At 41.1% G+C, this 27,031-nt stretch overlaps 1 protein-coding gene across 1 annotated transcript in view; it reads right to left on the bottom strand.

Annotated features, from left to right (window-relative positions):
• The window catches only part of SLC43A3 (solute carrier family 43 member 3), a 28,639-nt gene extending 13,726 nt beyond the window's left edge, over nucleotides 1-14,913 (bottom strand). Inside the window, exons 1-6 of the mRNA XM_075842236.1 lie at nucleotides 14,866-14,913; nucleotides 14,014-14,184; nucleotides 12,025-12,154; nucleotides 11,205-11,251; nucleotides 10,099-10,175; nucleotides 8,183-8,275 (exon numbers count right to left, since the gene is read on the bottom strand). Of these exons, the coding sequence (XP_075698351.1) occupies nucleotides 8,183-8,275; nucleotides 10,099-10,175; nucleotides 11,205-11,251; nucleotides 12,025-12,154; nucleotides 14,014-14,179 (513 nt within the window). The 5' untranslated portion in view covers nucleotides 14,180-14,184; nucleotides 14,866-14,913. The remainder of the gene's footprint in view (nucleotides 1-8,182; nucleotides 8,276-10,098; nucleotides 10,176-11,204; nucleotides 11,252-12,024; nucleotides 12,155-14,013; nucleotides 14,185-14,865) is intronic.
• Between the last annotated feature and the right edge of the window lie 12,118 nt (nucleotides 14,914-27,031).

The following is a 27,031-nucleotide window of genomic DNA, read 5'->3' as shown; positions in this document are numbered from 1 at the left end:
GTGTACAGTATATGGCAGCATTATCTATGTATACAGCATATGCAACATTATTTGTGTGTATAGTATATGGCGGCATTATCTATGTATGCAGTATATGCAACATTATTTGTGTACAGTATATAGCGGCATTATATATGTATACAGTATATGCAACATTATTTGTGTACAGTATATAGCGGCATTATATATGTATACAGTATATGCAACATTATTTGTGTACAGTATATGGCGGCATTATCTATGTATACAGTATATGCAACATTATTTGTGTGTATAGTATATGGCGGCATTATCTATGTATGCAGTATATGCAACATTATTTGTGTACAGTATATGGCGGCATTATCTATGTATGCAGTATATGCAACATTATTTGTGTACAGTATATGGCGGCATTATCTATGTTTACAGTATATGCAACATTATTTGTGTACAGTATATGGCGGTATTATCTATGTATACAGTATATGCAACATTATTTGTGTACAGTATATGGCGGTATTATCTATGTATGCAGTATATGCAACATTATTTGTGTACAGTATATGGTGGCATTATCTATGTATGCAGTATATGCAACATTATTTGGGTACAGTAAATGGCGGCATTATCTATGTATGCAGTATATGCAACATTATTTGTGTGCAGTATATGGCGGCATTATCTATGTATACAGTATATGCAACATTATTTGTGTGCAGTATATGGCGGCATTATCTATGTATACAGTATATGCAACATTATTTGTGTGCAGTATATGGCGGCATTATCTATGTATACAGTATATGCAACATTATTTGTGTGTACAGTATATGGCGGCATTATCTATGTATACAGTATATGCAACATTATTTGTGTACAGTATATGGCGGCATTATCTATGTATACAGTATATGCAACATTATTTGTGTACAGTATATGGCTGCATTATGTATGTATACAGTATATGCAACATTATTTGTGTACAGTATATGGCGGCATTATCTATGTATACAGTATATGCAACATTATTTGTGTACAGTATATGGCGGCATTATCTATGTATACAGTATATGCAACATTATTTGTGTGTACAGTATATGGCGGCATTATCTATGTACACAGTATATGCAACATTATTTGTGTACAGTATATGGCGGCATTATCTATGTATACAGTATATGCAACATTATTTGTGTGTACAGTATATGGCGGCATTATCTATGTACACAGTATATGCAACATTATTTGTGTACAGTATATGGCTGCATTATCTATGTATACAGTATATGCAACATTATTTGTGTACAGTATATGGCGGCATTATCTATGTATACAGTATGTGCAACATTATTTGTGTGCAGTATATGGCTGCATTATCTATGTATACAGTATATGCAACATTATTTGTGTGCAGTATATGGCGCCATTATCTATGTATACAGTATATGCAACATTATTTGTGTGCAGTATATGGCGCCATTATCTATGTATACAGTATATGCAACATTATTTGTGTGCAGTATATTGCGGCATTATCTATGTATACAGTATATGCAACATTATTTGTGTACAGTATATGGCGGCATTATCTATGTATACAGTATGTGCAACATTATTTGTGTACAGTATATGGCGGCATTATCTATGTATACAGTATATGCAACATTATTTGTGTACAGTATATGGCGGCATTATCTATGTATACAGTATATGCAACATTATTTGTGTGCAGTATATGGCGCCATTATCTATGTATACAGTATATGCAACATTATTTGTGTACAGTATATGGCGGCATTATCTATGTATACAGTATATGCAACATTATTTGTGTACAGTATATGGCGGCATTATCTATGTATACAGTATATGCAACATTATTTGTGTACAGTATATGGCGGCATTATCTATGTATACAGTATATGCAACATTATTTGTGTGCAGTATATGGCGCCATTATCTATGTATACAGTATATGCAACATTATTTGTGTGCAGTATATGGCGGCATTATCTATGTATACAGTATATGCAACATTATTTGTGTACAGTATATGGCGGCATTATGTATGTATACAGTATATGCAACATTATTTGTGTGCAGTATATGGCTGCATTATCTATGTATACAGTATATGCAACATTATTTGTGTACAGTATATGGCGCCATTATCTATGTATACAGTATATGCAACATTATTTGTGTACAGTATATGGCGGCATTATCTATGTATACAGTATACGCAACATTATTTGTGTACAGTATATGGCGGCATTATCTATGTATACAGTATACGCAACATTATTTGTGTACAGTATATGGCGGCATTATCTATGTATACAGTATACGCAACATTATTTGTGTGCAGTATATGGCGGCATTATGTATGTATACAGTATACGCAACATTATTTGTGTGCAGTATATGGCGGCATTATCTATGTATACAGTATATGCAACATTATTTGTGTGCAGTATATGGCGGCATTATCTATGTATACAGTATATGCAACATTATTTGTGTGCAGTATATGGCGGCATTATCTATGTATACAGTATATGCAACATTATTTGTGTACAGTATATGGCGGCATTATCTATGTATACAGTATACGCAACATTATTTGTGTACAGTATATAGCGGCATTATATATGTATACAGTATATGCAACATTATTTGTGTACAGTATATGGCGGCATTATCTATGTATACAGTATATGCCATATTATTTGTGTACAGTATACGACGGCATTATTTGTGTGTACAGTATATTATGATATTATTTGTGTATATAACAAATGACTCATTTGTACATTCAGGAACAAACCTACAATTGTTGGCTGAAATACAGACAACGAAGGTTTGATGTGAAACCAAGTAAGACTTGGTGTATTGACCTTAAAATATCATAAGTATACCTATAAACAAAGGTCAATTAACACTCAGATAATTTATAGAAAAATTACAAAGCTTTATTAGGACATAAATACACACATAATGAATAATAAAAATAGAACCATGCTATGCAGAGAGTGTCCTGCAGTTGGAAGCAATATAGGAAGACTAAGATCCAAAAGTGTCGTGCAGTGCAGAGATCCGGCGTTTTATAATAAACATATATTTATAACAAAAGTCGAGTGACACATGTATTATCGCCCAGTGTTGCCTGCATGTAACGTTATGGAGTCTAAACATAGGCCAGATGTAAGGCCAAGAAAAGACTTACCCATGAGTGATTGCTCCTACAACTGCAGAGACACCAAACCCGACGCGCGTTTCGGCGGAAATGCCTTCGTCCGGGGGTGGCATCTCTCCAGCGGAACAAGGTATTTAAACAGCCAATATCCAATGAAAATGTTAAGGGCACATACGGAGAGATAATCAATGTGATTAGCCACTATAGAGCGACACACGTGAGGTACAGAGCGAACCCGTGACGAACTTCCGGTACTGCGTCATCAGGGAGGACGGAACAGGAGCGCACCAGGCGCACATGCTCCGCCCCTCCAGATAAAGACACATGAGCGAAAGACGTCCGAGACACTCCCCCCTGACGTGAGCGCTGGGCTAGTCATCTGTCAAAATGCAGTATGTATATAAACTCCGCCCTACATGGGATACACGGCTGTTTGCCCGGCTGTTGATATGTTTGTCAAGTCTGTAAGCAGAGAATTTGAAAAAATACCCAGGAGTGTAAGATGTGACAATCTCACAAATACAGAACGTCAAAGTCTTCGGCAAATTGCCAAAATGGACGACATAGTATTCAAAGCGGCCGACAAAGGTGGCAACATAGTTGTGTGGCCCTGCAAAATGTATGAGGCAGAGGCCTATCGCCAGCTACATAACGCAGAATGCTACAAAAAAATGACCTACAATCCTCTCTCTGCTTACAGACTTGACCTTCAGAAACTTCTGAACACAGCGGTACAGAGGAATATCATATCAAAGGATGTAAATATAGCACTTACCATCTCTGAACCGACTATTCCAACTCTATATTTGTTACCTAAAATCCATAAGAATGCCACAATTCCACCTGGTCGCCCAATTATTTCAGGCAAAGGTAGTCTCACGGAAAAAATATGTCTGTTTATTGATCATCATCTGAAGGACATCGTTAAAAATTTACCATCTTACACTCGCGATACAACAGATCTACTACAAAAGATCAATGGCATCAATATGGAGGATGATATGCTGCTCGTAACCTGTGATGTCGAGTCGCTTTACACGAGCATTCGACACACAGATGGTTTGCGAGCAGTGTCCTATTTTCTATCGATGGAAAATATGGATACATCTTTTAGAGAATTTCTATTGAGTCTTCTCGAATATATTCTCACGCATAATTTTTTCACCTTCAACGGGTCCTTCTTCCTACAGCTTCAGGGTACAGCAATGGGGGCTGCATGTGCACCCTCATATGCCAACCTGTTCCTGGGGCTGTGGGAGAGGAACCTGTTGGATGGTGGTCAGGATGTCTCTATGGACCAGGTCATATTTTGGGCCAGGTACATAGATGACATCCTGATCATCTGGAGGGGTACCCCAGACTCTTTGAAGCACTTTATGGACAGTTTAAACACTAACAATCTGAACATCAAACTCACCTATCAGTATCATAAAGATCAGATAGACTTTCTGGATGTTAAATTGTTCAAGGACCAACAAGGGTTTCTACAGACAGACGTTTTCAGAAAATCGACTTCTGTCAACGCATTACTCCATGCGTCGTCTTCCCATCCGACACATATTATAAGAGCTGTACCCATTGGGCAATTTCTTAGAATCAAAAGAATTTGTTCATCAGAAGAAATTTTTGAAAAACAGGCGTTTGCACTAACAGAACGTTTTTTGAGTCGAGGGTATAGCAAAAGGTGTATTAAAACAGCATATCATCGCGCAAAAACAACCCCAAGGGAGAATCTGTTATTCTCCAAAAAAATACAACAAATCGACCCCCGAGTTAGGTTCACTACAAACTATCACTCAAGATGGCCTCAGATGAACGCTATTTTGAGACAATTTTGGCCTATTCTCCTGGCAGACCCTAACATCGAAAGACATGTCACACAATTCCCATGTGTATCGGCTCGTCGTTCTCGCAATTTGCGAGACCATTTAGTGAGAAGCCACTATCAACCGAAAAATTTAAAATCTCCCTTTGGGACAAAAGGACCAAAATGGGGCTGCACCCCATGTGGACATTGTGTGGCATGTCCAAACATTGACCGGGCCACTACATTTGTTGACGCAAAAGGGGAAAAAACATACAAAATTACGCAACATATTAATTGCTCCACAAAAGCTGTCGTATATTACGCTACATGTCCCTGCCCAAAAATATACATCGGTCTAACGTCTAGAGAATTGAAAGTGAGAGTCAGGGAACATATGTGTGATATTGCTGGGGCAGAGAATATGGACTCTATGGACCAACTTAAACTAAAACCCATAGCCCGTCATTTCAAAACACACCATGCGTGCAATCCAAAAGATTTAAGAGTTAAGGGCATTGATTGCATTAGGATGGGCATTCGAATGGGAGACATTGGCCAAAAGTTGGCTCAATGCGAGTCGAAATGGATTTGGACTCTCAAAACCCTTTTTTCCACAAGGTTTAAATGAAGTTCTCAGCTTTGCGTCGTTTCTTTCACCTATGGTATCCCCAGCGGTCCCATTTTTAATTGTTCTTAATCTATTTTTAATTATACTTTTTTGTATCTCCTACATACAGACAGATGAATGGTTGAGGCACCATAGATTTGTATTTCTTCTGGAAAGATGGAGATGATATATTGGAACACAACCCGTTGATGACGAACAATATGGATCAGCTTCTATACTCATTTATTTATTCATTTATGTATTTTCTTTGGAATATGAATGTAAACATCATTATTATTTATGTAATCACTATCCGTTATATATTGCATGTAATAGCTGACTTATTTGAAACCAATGAAATTTTTCGTAGGCACTTTCATTTTAGTTTCACTTCACTATATACAATAATAAATTGTTCTTATCAACATGTTTGTTTATATAACACATTTATTTATTTTGTATACTTATGCACACTTATGCACATATGCATGTTTATGTATTTTCATTTATATTGCTTATATATATATATATGTTGCACATTTCATTTCACATTATCACTTGGTCACACATATATTTATATTTCATTTTTGTTTAAACCTCACTATGCATCACATCACGCAACTTTGGGATATTACACCTATGCAATAATTGTTTTATATTCTTACACCATAACATACATTTTTTATGTATTCTAGCATCATATTCACATTATATATTGCATACATATATATTTTTTATTTTCATTGGTTTTCATTTTTTATCTACCATTTATCTATTTATTTATTTATTTTTCATACATATTTTTCCATACTTTTATAGGTGTATATATATGTATATATATGTTTTGCGTATGTATGTGTATATATATATATATTTGTTATCATTTTCTTTTATCTTATTTTATTCATTTATTATTATCTATATTTATCTTTATTACTATTTTCATTATTTTTCACTATCATTGTTATCAAATTCTCTTACTTGTATTATGCTTTAGTTCACCTGTCAGCAATACAGGTTTGTGTATATATGTATTTATTTATTTATGATTATACCAATGTTCTGTACGGCAAATGTTGGAATCTATTTTTTACATAGTACATATATATATATATAGAACATTTGTGGCATATTTAATGCCTATTTTCTTCTTTTTAGTTTTTTGTTATTATTCTGTTTATTTACAGCTTTAAGAACACCTTGTTATAGGTAATCTTCGATCTATATACAATATGCTGTATTATGTCTCATTATGATCGGTATTGTTTTTCAATACCTGCTCCATCTATATGTTTCGATATCCTATTTTTAGCCTCATCTTTTATTCTGTCTTATCTCTTTTCCATCAACAGCCGTGTATCCCATGTAGGGCGGAGTTTATATACATACTGCATTTTGACAGATGACTAGCCCAGCGCTCACGTCAGGGGGGAGTGTCTCGGACGTCTTTCGCTCATGTGTCTTTATCTGGAGGGGCGGAGCATGTGCGCCTGGTGCGCTCCTGTTCCGTCCTCCCTGATGACGCAGTACCGGAAGTTCGTCACGGGTTCGCTCTGTACCTCACGTGTGTCGCTCTATAGTGGCTAATCACATTGATTATCTCTCCGTATGTGCCCTTAACATTTTCATTGGATATTGGCTGTTTAAATACCTTGTTCCGCTGGAGAGATGCCACCCCCGGACGAAGGCATTTCCGCCGAAACGCGCGTCGGGTTTGGTGTCTCTGCAGTTGTAGGAGCAATCACTCATGGGTAAGTCTTTTCTTGGCCTTACATCTGGCCTATGTTTAGACTCCATAACGTTACATGCAGGCAACACTGGGCGATAATACATGTGTCACTCGACTTTTGTTATAAATATATGTTTATTATAAAACGCTGGATCTCTGCACTGCACGACACTTTTGGATCTTAGTCTTCCTATATTGCTTCCAACTGCAGGACACTCTCTGCATAGCATGGTTCTATTTTTATTATTCATTATGTGTGTATTTATGTCCTAATAAAGCTTTGTAATTTTTCTATAAATTATCTGAGTGTTAATTGACCTTTGTTTATAGGTATACTTATGATATTTGTGTATATAGTATAGGTATTGCGTATGGGTACAGTATGGCAGTACTTATATGTGCAGTATGAGAACGTTCTTTATATGTGTTATGTAGGGGTGTTAGTTATGTGAAGAGTATGGCAGAATTTTCTATGTACACTTTATGGTAAGATTTCTACCCATAAATCCCACTACTTTGGAAAAACCTGTGTGGGCTTCTACTTCATTCTATCTTCCCCACCTCTTGCTTATCTACACTCCGTATACTAAAATGTAGACAAAAAATAGTAGGACTCCAGAATCGGACAAGTCGTGTTCGTAGTCTGTTTCCATGGAAACACATGAGCTTTATAGGTACATACGTTCTAAGGATACAAAGCACCATGCTCAGGTCATAGCTGCCTGCCGTCACCACTAGGGGGCTGATGTGTATACAGCTTCTATTCAGGTCAATAAGAGCCATATACAACCGAATACAGATGGGCAACTTTTCTATATTAGGAAACCGCACCAAATCATCCTTCATTGACGGATCTCTTACCTTCACAACTAGAAAGATAACGGAAGAAGAGTCAAAAGCGCCATTGTAAAGCGTTATTATTGTAGAGCGTCCAGATCCAAACAAATTTCCCACCTATTTAAAAAAAAAGAACATTTCATCATTTCCTAGATGATCAGACACGCATCACACTAAACACTGAGACCCCCATAAACCCCTTTAGGACCAAGCCATTTTTGTGCTTTCAGGACTAGATTTTTAGGTCTCTTGGCATATTAGAACTAATAACGTTCTTATTTTTGGTCTAGTATTTTATGCTACAAGTTGTTGTTTTTTTCGGGTTTGTTTATGCATTCTTATGAATTTCGTTTTGGGGGAGGAGCAAAAAAAAACAACTTATTCTGCCGTGTTTTTTTTTCTGGAGATACCAAATATGTAATATTACTGTTTACAGGTTTTTAAAATATAATAATGTTTTTTTTTGTTATTTTCATATTTTTTTAGCAATACTTTTTTTATTTATTTTATATATATATATTTTATTTTGGTCCCATAAAGGGTCTTTGACTTAACATAACTATTGGTAAAAGCCTCTCTTTAAAATCATCGTCTCTTCTAGACCTGACTGTCACTCCAATGTCATGAAGATAACCCATTTTCAAAAGGAAACGGGCGTGGCGATCAGCAGATTGCCGCAGGTCTGTCTTTTCTCACTCCCAGTTCATCCCTTAGCTATTATAGCCGGGGGAAGCTGCGGCCAGAAACACATTTCCACTGCAGGGCAAATGTAGCATTACACGCCAGCCATTCATATAGTGCAAAGGGCGCAATGGTCTCTCCGGCCAGAGGAGGGTCCTAAGGGGGGGCACCTTCCTCTATGACAAACCCGTTAAAGTCGGAAAACAAACAATCTGGTTACAAAGTACTAATAATACATTACAATAAATGAGTATTACAATACAATATGGACAAGTTCTGCCCTCCTCCCCTTCCCTGTCTTATACCTATTCCATATATTGGTAGTTCTGTGCATGCGCACCATCCTGCCACCGCCCTGACTTATATCTCAAGAGTGAGGCCCCATGCACACGGCCGTAAAAATCGTCTGTAATTATGGTCCGCAATTACGGACCCATTCTCTTCTATTGACCACGGACACCTTCCCGTATATTTGCGGGAAGGTGTCCAGGCCGTAGAAATGTTCAGAAAATTATGGAACATGTCAATTCTTTTGCTTTTTACTGGCCGCGCTCCCATATTTTGAAATTGGGGCGACTGGCCGTGCCCCTAATCGCGGACAGTGGTTACATGCACAGCCGTGTGCAGGAGCCCTTACAGAAATAGCCGAGCAGCGCTTACCTGGCTATTTCCGTAACTCCCACAGAACAGTATAGAAAAGAGCCGCACAAATGCATGGCCACCTCTTCTTTTAGTCCCTGTCTGGAATCAGCAGCCAGCAGCCGCCTCACCAAGCAAATCTGAAGTCGGGTGACCCCCGTTCTCGATGTAGCGGCAGATCCCAAAGCTGGGACCCGCATCTATCGGACCGGGAGTCACTGGGAATTGAATGTCCCTGCGGCTGCCCAACTTTGTTATATAGATGTTCCTGTTTGCGAAGGTGAATTGTACTATTAGCAATTTTCTAACGTTCAAGTGTAAGAAAGGTAAACGTACATATTAAACAGGTCCGGTTTTATGGGGTAGCAAACTGGAGAATTACCCAGGGCTTCCAGGAGTAAACGTAAACCACCCGGTATTATTTAGCAGTATATGGTGGTATTATTTGGAAAGTGAATCGCAGTATTATGTGGACTATTCAAGGGGGAATTACTTGGATACTGCATATTATCTGGGCACTGTGTGGTGGTATTTTGTGGGCAATATCAAAGTCACCCTGACTTGAAATAATATACTACATTTTTCCCAATGTCCAATTTCCAAGATATAAGCATACTGACCTGCATATTAGTCAAAATTAGGAAAATTCCTCCAATCGCCAGCAGAGTGAGAGCAGGAAATAGGAGCACAGCAGTATCTGGTCAAATAAATACATAAATAAGTGTGTATATAGATAGAGTCTCAAAATAATTGCTGATCAAGCTTATATTCAAGATGAGACCTTACAAGAGATTTATAGAGAGTCAATTTGATGGTTATCTCTTTTTAGACACCCTAAAATGTGTTTGCTTTTGCAGCTGCTGCCTGACATTGAGTGTTGATGTGTTTTCTTGTTCTGTTCTCCCCAGTTGCACTCAAACTAAAGGAAATCTTTCACAATAAAAAAAAAAAATAGTCCTATTTGCGGCCATCATATTATAGAGCACAAGGAGCTGAGTAAATTGAATAATTACTAATTACTTTACATTTATCGACATTACATTTCTTGTCCGTGCGGAAAGCTTAGCATGGCCTTAGTGTACTATTTTATAATGCATTAAAGGGGTATTTCCGTCTCAGACATTTATGACATATCCTCGCATCTATCCCGAGAACTTGGGAACCCCCGACCCCGTCTCCCCGTTTAGTGAGGCAACCAACGATTCCAGACGGAGATTTAGTGGCAAGTTGGCTGGGTGCACAGAAACTGACGAGCTTGCTCAGCCAGGCTGTTTCCTTAACTCCCATAGTCGTTCTCCCACTTTTATGGGAGTTACGTAAAGCAGCGTAGTTCAGCAAACTTGCCACTGAATCTCCGCCTGGATGCGGGGTCTTGGGAACCCGTTCTCGAGATAGGGGCGGGGATATGCCATAAATGTCTGGGATGGGAATACACCTTTAAACTCTCAAGTGAATTTTTTTATTGTTGCCCCCGTTTGGTAAAAGGTAGGGCAGGTCATCCTCTTACCGGGCGCTTTGTTGCCGAACTAAATGCTCCGTTCCTGGGCCACCGTTATGTCACATGACCGCAATGTGACTACCTGATTTCTACAGTGTCTGCTGTGTAGACCGGAAGTTTATTTTTACTATACATTCCTATCAGCTGCTCAATGCTATAGAGCCTTGTTCTAGACTCTTATAATGTAGGAATAAATGTTACACCTTTAAGGACATTACATTGACCCACCTGCTGTAGAGAATGCAATAAGGAGGGTTGCTGTTGTATAAACACAACTACGAAAAAAAGAAAAGTTTAATGAGAAATAGGATTGCTCTTAGATCACGAATTAAAGGTATTAGAAGATTTTTCCGGAAATAAATGTATCGGAGTACAGACTCAATAGAAAGTCCATGAGCCCGTCCTCCGATACATCGGCTTTCCGGTAAAAGCCGAACAGACACGAAGCAGCTGAGCGCTCACTCGAGACCTTCAGCTGCTTCGTTATAGCGATTGGTGGGGGTCTCAGTCCTCATACACCCACCAATCCAAACTTCTGACGTGTCACTATGACACGTCAGAAGTTTGTCAAACGTTTAGCTACATTTTAATGTAACAGTCCTTTAAGGGGACTAAAAAAAAGTTCAATAATGTAAAACAAAAAAATTCTTCCACAGCGCAAAAAATTATAAATGATGCCATTTTTTATATAAGTCAATTTTATTTAATCAAAATATAAAAATCATATGAAAAATATACTTATTGTATATCCCCATACTAGTCTTGACCCAAACAATAAAATTATGCCCTGATTTAATTTTTTAAGGTGAATGCTGTGGAAAAAATGCTTTTTTTTAATCATTCCCCCATACACAAAAAATTCATAGAAATGAAATACTACCATATAGTTACCCAAAAATAATGCCTAAAAAAGACACAAAAACAAATGCTGCATCCTGAAGGCCAAAATTAGACATGGAGGATTTCAATTTTAGGAACCATATTTTTGCTTATGTGGTGCAGGTTCATCGATGATTAAATAGAGTAAAATCATTGAATTCCCACTTACATGGCAAGAAACCTTGTCACTGCTGTTCCGAATCGATCAAATATAAAACCACCTGGAAAGGTCATGGCACTGTTCATGAAAGCTGCCACTGTAAATATTAAAGAGAAACGCTCATCCTGAGATGGACAACCTAAAAAAAAAATATATATGACTGCATCACTATCAATATGTACATATGTGTGTATACATATATCAACTTTTTGTTTTTTAGAAAAAATTTATATAGGCGTATTCCATAGATGTGTGTGGGCAAGAGGAGCTGTAGCTGGGCCCGCAGTCCGCTGTCCGAGATAGAACTGATTTTGGTGCCCCTCTGGCAAAGATTTGTTTATATTAAAAGTCAATGAGGCGACACATCGATCCTTCAATATTTTTATCAAATGAAAAAAATAAAATTGTGGAAATTTTTTTGTAATTTTTTTTTTCTTAAATGTTTGTGGACTGTTTACCACATTCAGGAACTTCAGCTTAGTATTATAATCTAAATCATTACTTCCTTAAAAAAAAATCTTTCTTCCCCATAATGTAGAAAGTTATTTACATATATTATGCTTAGCATTTCTTATACCTTGCAGCTATTTTTTTTTACCTACTATCTATTCTTTCTACCAAGTCTATATTATCGGCTAGTCTACTGTGGACAACCGCTTTTTGTTAGAGGAGACCCCTGATAATAGATTGATCACAGGATGTCAAGCTAAGTGATCAGTTCTAATCAGCAGCAAGTGTTCTGTTTTCCTGCAGTGCCACCACAGGAGAAATTAAGCTTTACACCATTCCCATTGAAATCCATGGTGTACCGTGTAAAACCCTAACAGAATGAGAGACCTGCTTAGTTTCTAAACCGGACAACCCCTTGGGACAATATCTGCAGATATAACGTAAGAATGTTTGGTTCTGCTGTTTTTGAAAGGAATTCGACAGTTTCATATACAGCAATTCCCTGATATAGATCTCTTATTGGATCCTTAACATCTGAGATCCGATCACAGATCAGGACAGCATCGCGGTGAACATATTTTGCTCAGTTTGTCTGTCTGGTCCGTTTTATAACAGCCTGTGTCTGCTGCACAATGGGCAGAATACCATAAATAACAGCCTGTACTCCGGTGATAGTCTCACAGAGCAGTGTTGGGGAAATTTATTTCCCTGCCATTGCCTTGCACCCTATCCTTATGTTCCATTTAGTAATATTAGGGAATTGCTGTATATCAAGACAGATTATATTAATATCTTCTCTGCTACATGCTGTACATCTGTAGTGTGGAACTGACCAGGGCCAGTTTTATAGAAAATGGGACCCTGGGCAACAAGGAATCTAGGCCCCCCCCCCCCCCCGTTTGCCATTTTTGACAGATAATACTGCCCATGAAACCCACATAATTCCATCATATAATGCCCCAAAAATATGCAGCTAATACTCCCTTAAAGGGGTTTTCCAGTCCTAAGAAATTTATGGCCTATCCTCAGGCGGCGGTTCACAATATTACAGCCTTCTCCCATTGTAGTGAATGGGAGAGGGATGTAATACTGTAAACTGCCACTATGTGTGTCGGCGAGTCACGGTGCATGCAGTAAACAAAAAGAAGGAAAAGAATAACTTGTACTAGCGTTGCGGCGCGTTCAAAACAGCTGAACGGCGGGGGTCCTGGATGTCCGACTCCGACCGATGAGGATAGGTCAGCAATTTCTTAGGACTGGAAAACCCCTTCAAAAGATCCCACCTAATACTGCCATATCATTCTCACATATTACTGCAATCCATTTCCCAAATAATACCACCATACACTATTGAATAATACAAATAATACTAGGCGGTTTCAATTTGCTCCTTGGCTTCCCGTCATCTAGGAATTTGCCGCTCGTGGGCAATTTCTCAGTTTGGCATCCCCTAAAACCGGTTCTGGCAAAGACGGTGCAAAGATAATGCAATTCTAATGAACAATTCTGCAGTTTGGTAGACAAAGCTTTGGCATTATTTATACTTACCACCAGTACCATTAGTAGTCTGATTCCCTGTGTCTTGACACAGATCATCGTAGTAGTTCTCCTTCTTTAGCACGAACACAAGGGATGTCCACCCAAAAGTGACCCCCGCAAAGCAAATGCATTCTATAAGTCCTGTGATAAAAGTCAGCACATACTGGCAACGCATCTCCGCTGGAGTGAAAGAAGCATTAACAAAGAGCAGGAGATTAATTAGCGCTTGAATTATAGGATAACATTTTGCCCACCTGCAGCCACCACTAGGGGGAGCTTAGGAGCTTACTGAATACTATTTATACATTGAACTCAATTATAAAGCAGTATGCTGTAAACTCCTGAGCGCCCTCTACTGGTGGCCACAGGCAGCAATCATTTTATTTTTAAGAGGTTGTGCAGCACAAAATATAAAAAAATATTGATTAACTTTAAGATGTTCTATGGTAATATGTAAAGAAAGCTTAAACATTGAAATCACAAGTGCCACTCAAACTTCTTAATATAGAATTTGTTAACAAATGGACCCCAGTTGTGATCTTGGAAATGGATCTTGCAGGGGGCGTTGTATCTCATTCATATATGTTATACCTCTATCCCGATCCGCAGGGGTGTAACTATAGGGGGTGCAGGCGAAGTTGTACCTGGTGAAACCTGAGAAGGTCCAAAAGTTCCCTCTGCCCCAGACGAGGAGACCAGTAATATAAATGGCACGTGATAGATAGGGGGCGCTCTTACACATTTTACATTAGATTCAAGTTAAGGACGATAAAAAACATAAGATATGGAGATAAACATCTTATTTCCATTAAAGGAATGAGATGATATAATAGTAAAAACATTCAAAAAAAATTCTCAAACCTGTTGGCCAAGTCAATCTTCTCTTCTACCTTCAGTCCTATAGGGGCTTTACGGAGGAAAGCAAAACATATTATAAATTAAGTGCAACCAAAAATGCATTTCTCTAAAAACAGCGCTACTCTTGGCCATGGGCTGTGTCTGGTGCTGCAGCAATGGGGATGAGCTGTAATACCAGATACAGCCTATGGACATGGGAGGCGCTGTTTTTGGAAAAATGCGAACTTATTTTTTTCTAATCCTGGACAAACCCTTTGACTACAACTATTCAGAGAACACTTGAATATGAAGAGCAACTACATAAAATGGACTTACACGTGGAGGCATCTCAATCCTTTCGGCAGGTCCCTGCTAGCTATTCTACTGTATGTCACTTCATATCCTGTGTAATAAACACAGTCGGAAGGTTTCCACACATCCTACACACATCAGCTGACATCACTCCCTTACCACCACCATGCTCACCTCCTGCTCACCACTCCCTTACCGCCACCATGCTCACCTCCTGCTCATCACTCCCTTACCACCACAATGCTCACCTCCTGCTCATCACTCCCTTACCGCCACCATGCTCACCTCCTGCTCATCACTCCCTTACCGCCACCATGCTCACCTCCTGCTCATCACTCCCTTACCGCCACCATGCTCACCTCCTGCTCATCACTCCCTTACCGCCACCATGCTCACCTCCTGCTCATCACTCCCTTACCGCCACCATGCTCACCTCCTGCTCATCACTCCCTTACCGCCACCATGCTCACCTCCTGCTCATCACTCCCTTACCGCCACCATGCTCATCTCCTGCTCATCACTCCCTTACCGCCACAATGCTCACCTCCTGCTCATCACTCCCTTACCGCCACCATGCTCACCTCCTGCTCATCACTCCCTTACCGCCACCATGTTCACCTCCTGCTCATCACTCCCTTACCGCCACCATGCTCACCTCCTGCTCATCACTCCCTTACCACCACCATGCTCACCTCCTTCTCATCACTCCCTTACCACCACCATGCTCACCTCCTTCTCATCACTCCCTTACCACCACCATGCTCACCTCCTGCTCATCACTCCCTTACCACCACCATGCTCACCTCCTTCTCATCACTCCCTTACCACCACCATGCTCACCTCCTTCTCATCACTCCCTTACCACCACCATGATCACCTCCTTCTCATCACTCCCTTACCACCACCATGCTCACCTCCTGCTCATCACTCCCTTACCGCCACCATGCTCATCTCCTGCTCATCACTCCCTTACCGCCACCATGCTCACCTCCTTCTCTTACCCTTCCTGGAGTTCGCGTTTTCTCCTGATTTTCTTCGGCTTTTATCAGCTACATTTTGCTGATCTCTGTTTTTTATATTTTTCTTTTCACGAGACTCGTATGAGTGAGACTAATAAATGAGCACATCTGTCATCCTGTTTCCTTCCTGTTTTCAGCAGCTGCTATAAACACACAAGACATCTCTTTAAAATATACAAATTTGTAAAAAAGTAAGGGCACCCCAGGTAAAGTATTACAATTTTTAACGTATATGGACATATCAATATTTGACCGTCACGGGTGAATACAAAACAATGACAAATGGGAACAATTCACACATCCTTGTGTAGCTCTCCCATCTGACATTGACCCCTCTGACATTGACCTGGAGAAACTTTTTCCCATTCCGCCATGGAAATTTTTTTCCGTTGTGTGATGTTTGAGGGGTTCCCTGCATGCACAGCCCATTTCATATCCCCCACAGCATCTCGATGGGATTTTGATTTTGACTTGACCCTCTGTTTCTATTTTTTAGCCATTCCTTGGTGGAGTTACTGGTATGTTTAGGGTCGTGGTTATGTCGTAAGGTCTACATTCATCTGAGCTTCGATCTTCTGCAAAGTGGGTGAGATTTAACAAATGTCATCCACACGCTGAGTAAATATTCCAACCAGAAATTGACCTGCGGTGCGTATTTTTCGGACTGCAGCAAAGGAAAGTGGACTGAAGTGCTGCGTTTTTCAGAGGAGACGTCACCATCTCCCAGCATTGAGAAAATCCGCACCATTTCCTGCAGTAAAAAACGCAGGAAATGGTGCGTTTTTGCCACAGCGGAATGTCTGCTAGTTGCAGTGGAATTGGCGCACAAAATTTAGTTACGTGTGGACAAGCCTTTTACGACCGTAGATCTGTAAATCTACGTTGTGAAAGGGGACCCAGCGTCGTCAAAGCGGGACACAGCAGAGACCCAGCGGCAATGCTTGCGATCAGAAAAAATTCTGATCGCAAGCATTTAAACCCCTTTTTACGGCCCTGCGCGGTGAGATCGCGGGAGCCGGTGTACTCCTATAGCAGCTGGGAGTCTTGTGAACGTTCCCAGCCGTGCTATAATAGGAAGATCGCCTGTGGCCGCTCCCAATAGCAATGAACTGATTTTGCCATAGACTGCAATATTGTGATATTGCAGTCTATAGCATAAGCGATCTAATGATCGCAGGTTCAAGCCCCCTAGGGGGGATAAATAAATGCAAAAAAAAAAAGGCGAAGAAGTTGTAAAAATAAATAAAGAAAATAAAAAATATATAAAAATTCAAATCATCCCCTTTCCCTAGATCACATATAAAAATAAATAAATAAACATAAACACATTAGGTATCCCCACTTCCGAAAAATGCCCAAACTATAAAAATATAAAGAAAATTATCCAATACGGTGAACGCCGAAAAAAAAAAGGTAAAAATGGCCGAATCCCAGTTTTTTTGCCACTTCAACTCCCACAAAAAAATTTAATAAAAAGTGATGAAATGCCCAACATTCCCCAAATGGTATTAATAAAAACGACATCTTTCCACGTACAAAAAGACGCCCTACACAGCTCTGTGCGCAGAAATATAAAGAAGTTACGGGAGTCACAATATGGCGATGCCAAAAATTGTTTGTTTCTTTCAAACTTTTCCATTTTCTTAAAGCTACGAAGGCCTCATGCACACGGTCATGCCCGTAATCACGGCCCACGATGTCGGGCACAGCCGGTCGCAGACAGCCGCCCGCATTTTCGGCATTACAAAGTATGGGAGCACAGACCGTAAAAAGCAAAAGAACATGTCCTATCCTTTGCGGTACGCTTCTACAGCCCGGACACCTTCCCGTAAATAAATGGGAAGGTGTCCGTGGACAATAGAAGTGAATTGGTCCGTAATTGTGTAAAAATTATTTTGAGGGCGGGGTGGAACAAACAAAAGCATAAAGACGAAAATGAGTCTGTTCCTGAAAGGGTTAATGGGTCAACTTTAGTCTTGCCCTGGTCTTTTTTCATGACAGTAAAGCTGGGTTCACACGAGCATGTTCGGAACGTATTTCGGCCGCAAGTCCCGGACCGAACACACTGCAGGGAGCCGGGCTCCTAGCATCATACTTATGTACGATGCCTCTCCGTGGAACTACTGTCCCGTACTGAAAACATGATTACAGTACGGGACAGTGGTCCCGCAGCGAGGCAGGGACTCCTAGCGTCGTACATAACTATGATGCTAGGAGCCCGGCTCCCTGCAATGTGTTCGGTCCGAAATACGTTCTGTCCGAAATACGTTCCGTCCATTACGGACGTAACATGCTCGTGTGAAGCCGGCCTAAGGGGAAACACGTAGCGGATTTTCAGTTTATTACATTAGCAGCAAAGTGGATGAGATTTAAAAAATTTCCATGCAGATATTGGCCTGTGCTGCAGATTGTTTAATCTGTAGCATGTCGATTTATGCTGCGGAAATATTACTTTAAGGCTATGTTCACACAGGACGGATATGCTGCGTAAAAATACACAGCGTATCTGCCCTGGTCCCCGCAAGGAATTCTGACCGAAAATCTTAGGGTTTTGCGATTTTTTTGCAGCAGAATCGCAGCTTTTCCACTGCAAATATCGCAACATCTGATTTTATGGGCGGGTTTTACCTCCCATTGAATACAATGGGGAAAACTCGAAACAGGTAACCAGCGATTCCGCAGCATAAATTGACATACTGCAGATTTAAGAACCGCACCACAGGTCTACTGTATTAGGCCTCATGCACACGGCCGTGCCCGTAATCACGGCTTGCGATTGCGAGCACGGCAGGCCGTCGACGGCCGTAGGCCGCCTTTTCGTGCCGTGCTCCCATATAAAGTATGGGAGCGCGGCCTGTAAGATCAGAAAAGTAGGACATGCTCCATAATTCCCCGTATGGATCTACGGCACGTACACCTTTCCGTAGCGCTACAGAAAGGTGTCCGCGGCCAATAGAACCAGGTGGGTCCGTAATTGCGGTCCGCATTTACTGAGGTTTTTTTTTACGGTCGTGTGCATGGGGCCTTATGCTGAGGATTTTCCAAAAAGAAATACGTTGCAAAAAATCTGCAGTGTTTACGCTACGTGTGGACATATCCTTATGCAGCTTATTTTCCCTATAGTTGGATGGGGAAGTGAAAATCTGCAACAAATACCAAACGTTGCGACTTTGCTGCGGAATAGCTGCAGGATTGCAGTAAATTTTGTAAGTAGAAAAAAAAAATTCCACTTCAAAATAAAAAAGAATCATGCTGACCTCCATTGGTGCTCTCATAGCGATGCGCCCCCGCTCCCCCGGCGGGCCCCCGAGCAGCCGTCCTCTTGGGATGATGTTTCCTCACACGGCACTGCTATAGCCAATCACAGGTTGCAGCGTCACATGCAACGAAATGTCAACCCAGGAGGCTGGACGCACAGAAACCCGCCAGGGGAGCAGGGACTCTTTACTACGGGGGAGGTGAGTATGATCTGGTTTAGTGAGGACATTCGGCAAGAATTCACTGCGGTTTCTGGGTTGGATTTCCTGCAGAATTTTCCGCTGTAAATCCCACCCGTGTGCGGGGGGCCTAAAGGTTTCCTCCATGTAGATGTAACTTGTGCAACCCTTTTTCTAATGGTAGACTCGTGGAGTTTGACATCATTAGTCGTGAGATCTTCCTGTAGGTCCCGTGATGAAATTCTGGGGTCCTCAGAGACTTCTTTCTGCATCTTGTGTTTTGCTCCTGGGCTGAACTTGCTGCCATGGCTTGCCCTGGGCAAATTGGTAGTTCTTTACATGTAGATAATCTTCCAGACAGTGGAATGATTGATGTCCAATTGTTTGGGGTTCTTCAAAATCCCTTCCCAGGTTCGTACACAGTTCTAACCTTCTTTCTGAAGGCCTCGGTGAGCTCTTGGATCTAGACATGGTGATAAAACACATTTCAACAATAGAGAGCAATCACTTGGTGTAGTCATATCGCGATATGACCACCATAGTGACCCACACATACCAGAAATATTGGGCTTAGGCTAGAGATATGTCAAAAATGTGTATTCCTGGAATATACCTTTAAGAAGCCCATTGCCGGATTGGACACATTAGACATTACATTTTACACCATTTCTCGGTACCCCTGGGTAACTGCTTTTGCCAATTTAGAAATCTCTGCTTGCTTTCCTTTCCTTCCTCCTTTCGCAGCAAGGCTTTTGTCACATGCCCCGTCCTAGAAAACTTAATCATATGAAGGGACAGGTCACTGCCTCTCACAAGACCAACATACTGATCTCCTGCTCCTGGCTGTTCTGAGGATCAAATATAAAGAATTCATCAAGAAACCGAAACGTCTAATGGACACCATATCTGTTCGGTTGTGACTTTTGTATGTCTTTAAATTTCACTCAAAATAATTATCAATAAAAAAAATATGTATTTACAGATGACATCACTCTCCGTAAGGGTTATAGACACAAAATCTTATCCCTTCGGGAGTTCTATCTTTTGGGACAAAGAGTATGCATGTTGTTTTTACAATGAATTAATCATTATTGAGTTTAGGATTTAGGTGCAATTAATGCAAATAAACTAAATTATAGCACTCAATACCAGTCTGCTGCATCAAAAGCTAACAAAATAAAGTTGTCACAAATGTAACTTTCAATGGCGCATCTTATCTCTCATGGCCGACTATGCAATGAGCACATGCACAGCGTGTGTTCAAAATCGAAGGTAGTTCATTCAAGTCAGCCCCATACTGGCTTCTGTTATTGTGTGTGCTTGTTATTTGTCCTGAACTTGACCTGTGGTGACCCTGCTTGTGGCTACTCTTCAGATTCTCCACTCTACCACATCCCGATCCTGCTTAATCTCGTTACCCCACACCTGGTTTGTCTTGGCTGCAATGATGTTTACTCCACGCCTCGTGGTCCTAATGACTTCCATTACCTGCCCTTTGGCTTTTACGACTACGTTCACATCTGTTCCACAGTAACACACACTCGGTTCTGCCAGACCTCCATCACGACCACTGGTCTGTTTGAATATGCTTCAGAATCCATCATTCTCCCCTTTCCGGTACATTTTAATATTGACTATTCTGTAGTCGTTGACCATAACAACTGTTCCCCCAACCCATACCTGTTGTGTCTGGTTTTACCTCAGCTATATGTTTAGGACAACTAAGTCCATGGGCAACTGAGTACCTCAACCTTAACTACAGTCAAGGAAAAGGAGCGTCCAGTGGGTGGATTGTGCCGTCTGGTTGATTCTTCCAATGGGTATCCCAGGAGCCAGATACTATTTTACCCCTGGTCCAGTTTTTGGCACCAGTTCATAAAAAAAACATATTAGAAAGCTGGAGAAAGTTCAAGAAGGAAGGCCAATCAATTTAATTAGTGGCACTGAAGATCTCAGTTAGGCATGGAAGAAAGGCTGTCGAAACAAAATGTATTTACCCCTAAAATAAAGAAGGCTGAGGCATAATATGACAAAAATCCCTAAATAAAGATGTAAATGACTCCTGTTATAATCCTTGAGATAACTTCTTTTCACGGTTACGTCACATGTAACCAATGTGTTAAAGGCTATGGGGCAATTTTTTTAAAATATATTTTAGTATATTAAACTAAAAATTATTTTTGTAAATGTTTTTTATAAAAATTCTTAAACATTTTTTTCATTTTGCAGCCTGCATGTTTTCCAATAGGTAGCAGACTACGGAATGCAATTCACTGTGAAATCCATCAGTCGGTCTGTCTGACTTCTCGATCTCCAGAAGCTCCTGAACGCTGATCTAAGCTGAATTATGACCAACGTTATATATACTACCTCATGCTTATATGACTACTATTAGACTTTAATTTAAACCTGGTTTTCCGGACATCTGCCCGAAGTGCCGAGTAAATTTTCCATTTGATGTGGTCATGCTCTGGCCTCAGTGCTTATTGGGAACAAATACACAAATTCCATCATGATGTAATAGGAGTTTCTATCCCAGATGACTTTCTGCGGTTCTACTCCTGCTATCAACTCCTGGCCTGACTCCTGACCACCGTTCTGTCTCATCCTCCGACTTGCTACTTCCTCACTACTATCCGTTGACGACGCCTGGCTACGATCCTGACGCCGCTACTGGTCTGGGGACCTCCTTGGCTCGAATAAGGGTGAAGAACAGGGAGAATCCTTAGGGCTTATTCAGACGAGCGTGTTTGACATCCGTGTGATGGCCGTTAAAACAACGGCCGTCACACGGACTCATGTATTTCAATGTGGCCATTCATAAGACCGTTGTTTAAACTGGGCGTCTGAAGGATCCGTGAAAAAATAGGACATGTCCTATTTTATTGCGTGTCACGCATCCCTCCATGGAGTCTAGTCTATGGAGGATCCGTGAAAATGCATCCCGCACGGGTGCACCTCGGACGTGAAAAACTTTAGTTACTCACATCCGAGGCTGCCGACGCTCGTCTGAATGTAGCCTTAGACTCCGTGCCCCAGTCTACCCAGTGCCGAAACCAATTGCGGCTTCAGGATTGAGAATCCACTTCTCCAAAGAGAAAATCATCTGATGAACAAATCTGGGATTGTTTGATTCTACCTACCGGAATACATAGTGCCTAAAAGTTGGCGGGGGAGGGATAATGCTATGGGGTTGTTTATCAGGGGTCGGCCTAGGCCCATTATTTCCAGTGAAGGGTAACATTAATGCTACAGCATACAAACACATTTTAGACAATTGTAGCTTCCACCTTTGTGGCAACAATTGGGGTTCGGCCCTTTCCTGTTCCAGCAGGACTATGTCCCTGTGCACAAAGTGAGCTCCATAAAGATATGGTTTGATGAGTTTGGTGTGGGGGAAATTGAGCGGCCTGCACAGTGCTCTGACCTTAACCCCAATCAACACCTTTAGGACTGAAAGCCAGATCTTCTTCTTTAACTTCAGTGTCTGTCACAAACACTCTGTTTGCTGAATGGGCTAAAAATTCCAACAACTCACTCCAACATTATGTGGAAAGCCTTCCCAGAAGAGCGGAGGCTGTTATAGCTAAAAAAAATAAAAGGGGGCCTGTGATCGCAATGGGGTCACTTTACGCCTTGATCATCTATGCAGGTTCAAATCAGGTGGGGGGGGGGTGCGAGCTCGGAGAAGCAAAGACACACTGAGACCAAGTTCTCAAAGTAATACTTCTAATTTATTGAACTACAGTGCTCATACTTATAGCATCAGACGAACAAAGAACATTCCATAACATATGAGTCATCTGTATGTTCAAGCCTTACATCTTCCTTTCCCATAAAAGCTCATTGGTGGAGAACCAGGTGTTCCCTTAGGTTTCCTTTATGCTTAGGGGGGTGGTCAAGCGATTGACCTCCATCTGTTTGCAATTTCAAGGGACGGCAGAGCATCTGCAAACTATTTCTTCTCTTAACCTTTCTAAAATACCCATTATTCTGTATAGTCATAAGAGCATAAACCATTTATCTCTCACAGGGCCTAACTTCATATTAACACTAATGGTTTTGGAATGGGATGTCCAACGAGCTCATACAGGTGTTTTGGTTAGGTGTCCACATACTTTTGGTCATATATTGTATGTCTTCTGTTTATGAATTCTGAGAAATTTCTGCCTTGCACTGACCTCACCATTATCTATGAGACCCTCTACCATGCTAAATAAACCTGCTAACTTAACTTTCCTGCACTGCCTAACCAGTTAAAACACAAAACCGACCAGAAATATCTCCATTTACAGGTCTCTACTAGTCTCCCACAGAACACACCCAGACCGTTACTTCACAAAGCCTCACGCCACAGGTTTCCCGCCTTTATTGTGAATCTTTTCTCTGTCTTCCTGCTTCTAGGGCACTATCTCTCCCTCTGGCACTGTCCCTGCGTCTCAGGGGTTTCAGTCTCCCAAGTCACGGTACCCAGAATCCCAAGGGTTCTGACTTTTTGAAACTGCTCAGTGTCTTAGCACCCCTCCCTGACTCTCAAGGGTTTAATATTTAAAGGGCACTGTCCTCCAACAATCAAGCTTCATAGGAACAAGACCACAAGACCTCCAGACTCTATCCCTGGTCTTTCCACCAAAGGCGCCAAAACTCTTCTTTATACGGCCTCTCCTCTGCCGTCCTTCCTCCTGTAAGCTTGGTGGAACAGTCCATAAGCGTCACCATGCTCGGTCTCCTGCCAACACCAGGCTCTTCCTTGGCCAAGCTGGTCCTCCATACCTCCTCCGTAACTGTCCTCCAAAAGCTTCCCATTCCTTTGTACCGCGCATGTGGCAGAGCCCCAGAGCATCGCCCTCTCCAACAAACCTGTAAGACACACAGATACAGTGCAACACAACATATATATACACAGAATAAACCAATAAACACCTAAGCATCTCAGAAAAACTTTTCAGTCCTCTTAAATTAACAGGCAGAACAATAAAAGGCTTACATAGACAGTCAAACTGTGCATGGGTGGTACTTCGTTTACCCTCCCTACAGGCTCTTGTAACAACTCTCTTTTGTTTTTTTAAAAAAGAAGCTGTGACCCATGCCCATACACAAAAAAATTCCGCCTGTGCGTCTTGTCGGCGGTAAAAGTTGTGGGCAAAAGGTTTGCGGTTCAACCAGATAAGATCACTGATCAAACATCTAACATGCCAGATCAAAAGAAACGGTAGATATAAACCTCCAGGAGTCCTTGAGATGGTCATACTGTGACCCTTTTCTTTTTGGATTTCCCAGCTTAGGCTTAAAGTGTAATTAAAGTCTTTAAAAAAACTTTTGACATGTCACAATTTTTGATCGGTGGGGGTCCCAGCACTGACAAGTTTGAACGAAGTGGCTCAATACAGGCTCAGCAGAAAGTCTGTGCAGGCTCAAAAGCAAGTCTGTGGGTCTGTACACCGCTCGCTCGGCTTTCCGAGAGAAGCCAATTGGAAACAAAGCAGCTCAGCGCGCCATCGCGCTTCATTTTAGTGATCGGTGGGGGTCTCAGTGCCCGGACCCCACCGATCAAAACTTCTGACATGTCCAAAGTTTTTTAAAAGTTTAGTTACCCTTTAAGACTCATCTACTTCAACTTATGAAGCATCTTCAGAAGAGTTTCTAGGAAGGTAATGATTATAGCAATCACATTGAAGGTCCTCGGTTGGCATTGGCCAACAGCATCTAATACCATCGGAGCAGTTCTGTTACAGTATCACCCAGATTTTTTGCGCTGTTCTACTACTATGTACATCTCAAGCTCACTTTCTGCTTTTATTTGTTCCTTCCTCATCATATAGGAAGTTTATAGTCACGTGCATCCTCATACTCACAAATATAATCACATGAAGGAACAAGTCAGAAGGTTCCACAAGACAAGTCCTCATCTCTCCCATGCTTCTATGATTTTTGACCATTTGGTCTCAGGCCATCTCCCACGCATATCTGAAGAAAAAAAAATTCTAGGAAGTTTGTAAAGAATGAACTAAAAACAATTCTTATGGATGAGAGACGTATATATAGAAATAAATGCTGCATTAACCCCTTCCTGTATTATCACGTACATGCCCATCACGACACGGGTCCCCTTCCCGCATTCTGAAGTACATGTACGTGAAGGTGATCGCAATTACCATGGGAGCCCGACTGTGACTGATATCCGGATTCCCGCTGCAACGGTTGGGATTGGAGAAATCTCCAATCCTGGCCATTTAACCCCTTAAATGCTGCAGTCAATAGCCACCGCAGCGTTTAAGTGGTTTGTCACCCATCGCGGCCCGCGAACGTGATAGCTGTCTGCCGATGGGTTGCTACGGTGGCCACCGGCCAAACAAAGGACCCAGGCCTGCCATGACTATATGCCTATTAGGCCATGCCAGAGGCTTGGCCTAATAGACTGCCTGTCCATTTTAATAAGTATACCATTGCATTAGATCAGCAATTAGACGATCATGTTGTGAAGTCCCCTAGTGGGACTAAAAAAAATGTAGTACACTTCTATAAAGTTTATTGAAAAATACATTTAAAAAAGTGCCTAGTAAAAATAAAATAAAACCATGTTTGCCATTTTATGTTGTGAAGGTGGTGCAAAAAGGCCAAATTGCGATTGGCGTAGAAAGCTTGATAAATTACCCCCCGTCCCTATGTTTATGTGATCTGTGACGACAGGGTGAGTTTACTAACCGATGGGTGGGAGTGTCCGTGCTCGGACCTACACCGATCAAAAATTCTGACATTAGGTTTTGTTAGTGGTATTCTGTGGGAGGATGGAGTGGGCTCCTTTTATCCTGGCCCGGGACTTACTGGGCTAATGCACAAATTTAAAGGAATATTGGTTGCATTTCATCAGTGAAGACCTAGCACGGGCAAGGGTCCATGATTGATCTTGGAGGTGACATAGTTCCTCTTTTACCGTGGTCAACAAGGAGCATTTATGAGAAATCAGGGTAATAGTTTGAGCACTCTAACACTCTAGCACTCTAACATTTTTTCAGACGGACACCTATTTTGACAAATGTGCTTCGAATGTAGCATTTATGAGTTTCCCACTAGGTGGTGGGAGAAATGTCGGGAGTAACATAAGGGGTCGAAAAGATTTGGAGTTTCTTACGGATTTGTTCTGAAACTGCAGGGTCTTGTAGTATGCTTTCACTGAGACGCCTTCACCAGACCCGTGGTTGGGAAGATGGAGATAATGGTGTAGTCTGAGAAGGTGATTGAGTCTATGTGGACAGACAAGATAAAAATGTCTGCGGGGTGAAGAAAGCATTGAAGTATCGAATAGTTGAAATTCATGAAGTGAAAGTTTGACCTTTACGTAGAGCATCAAAGGGCAAGTAAGAAGGGCCACTAAATGTGACTAGTAGAGGGTCAAGTGCCATGTTGAGGTTCTCCCTCAAG

The sequence above is a fragment of the Rhinoderma darwinii genome, chromosome 11 (genome assembly GCF_050947455.1).
Source record: "Rhinoderma darwinii isolate aRhiDar2 chromosome 11, aRhiDar2.hap1, whole genome shotgun sequence".
Lineage (NCBI taxonomy): Eukaryota > Metazoa > Chordata > Amphibia > Anura > Rhinodermatidae > Rhinoderma > Rhinoderma darwinii.
This window is presented reverse-complemented; position numbering and strand designations above follow the sequence as displayed.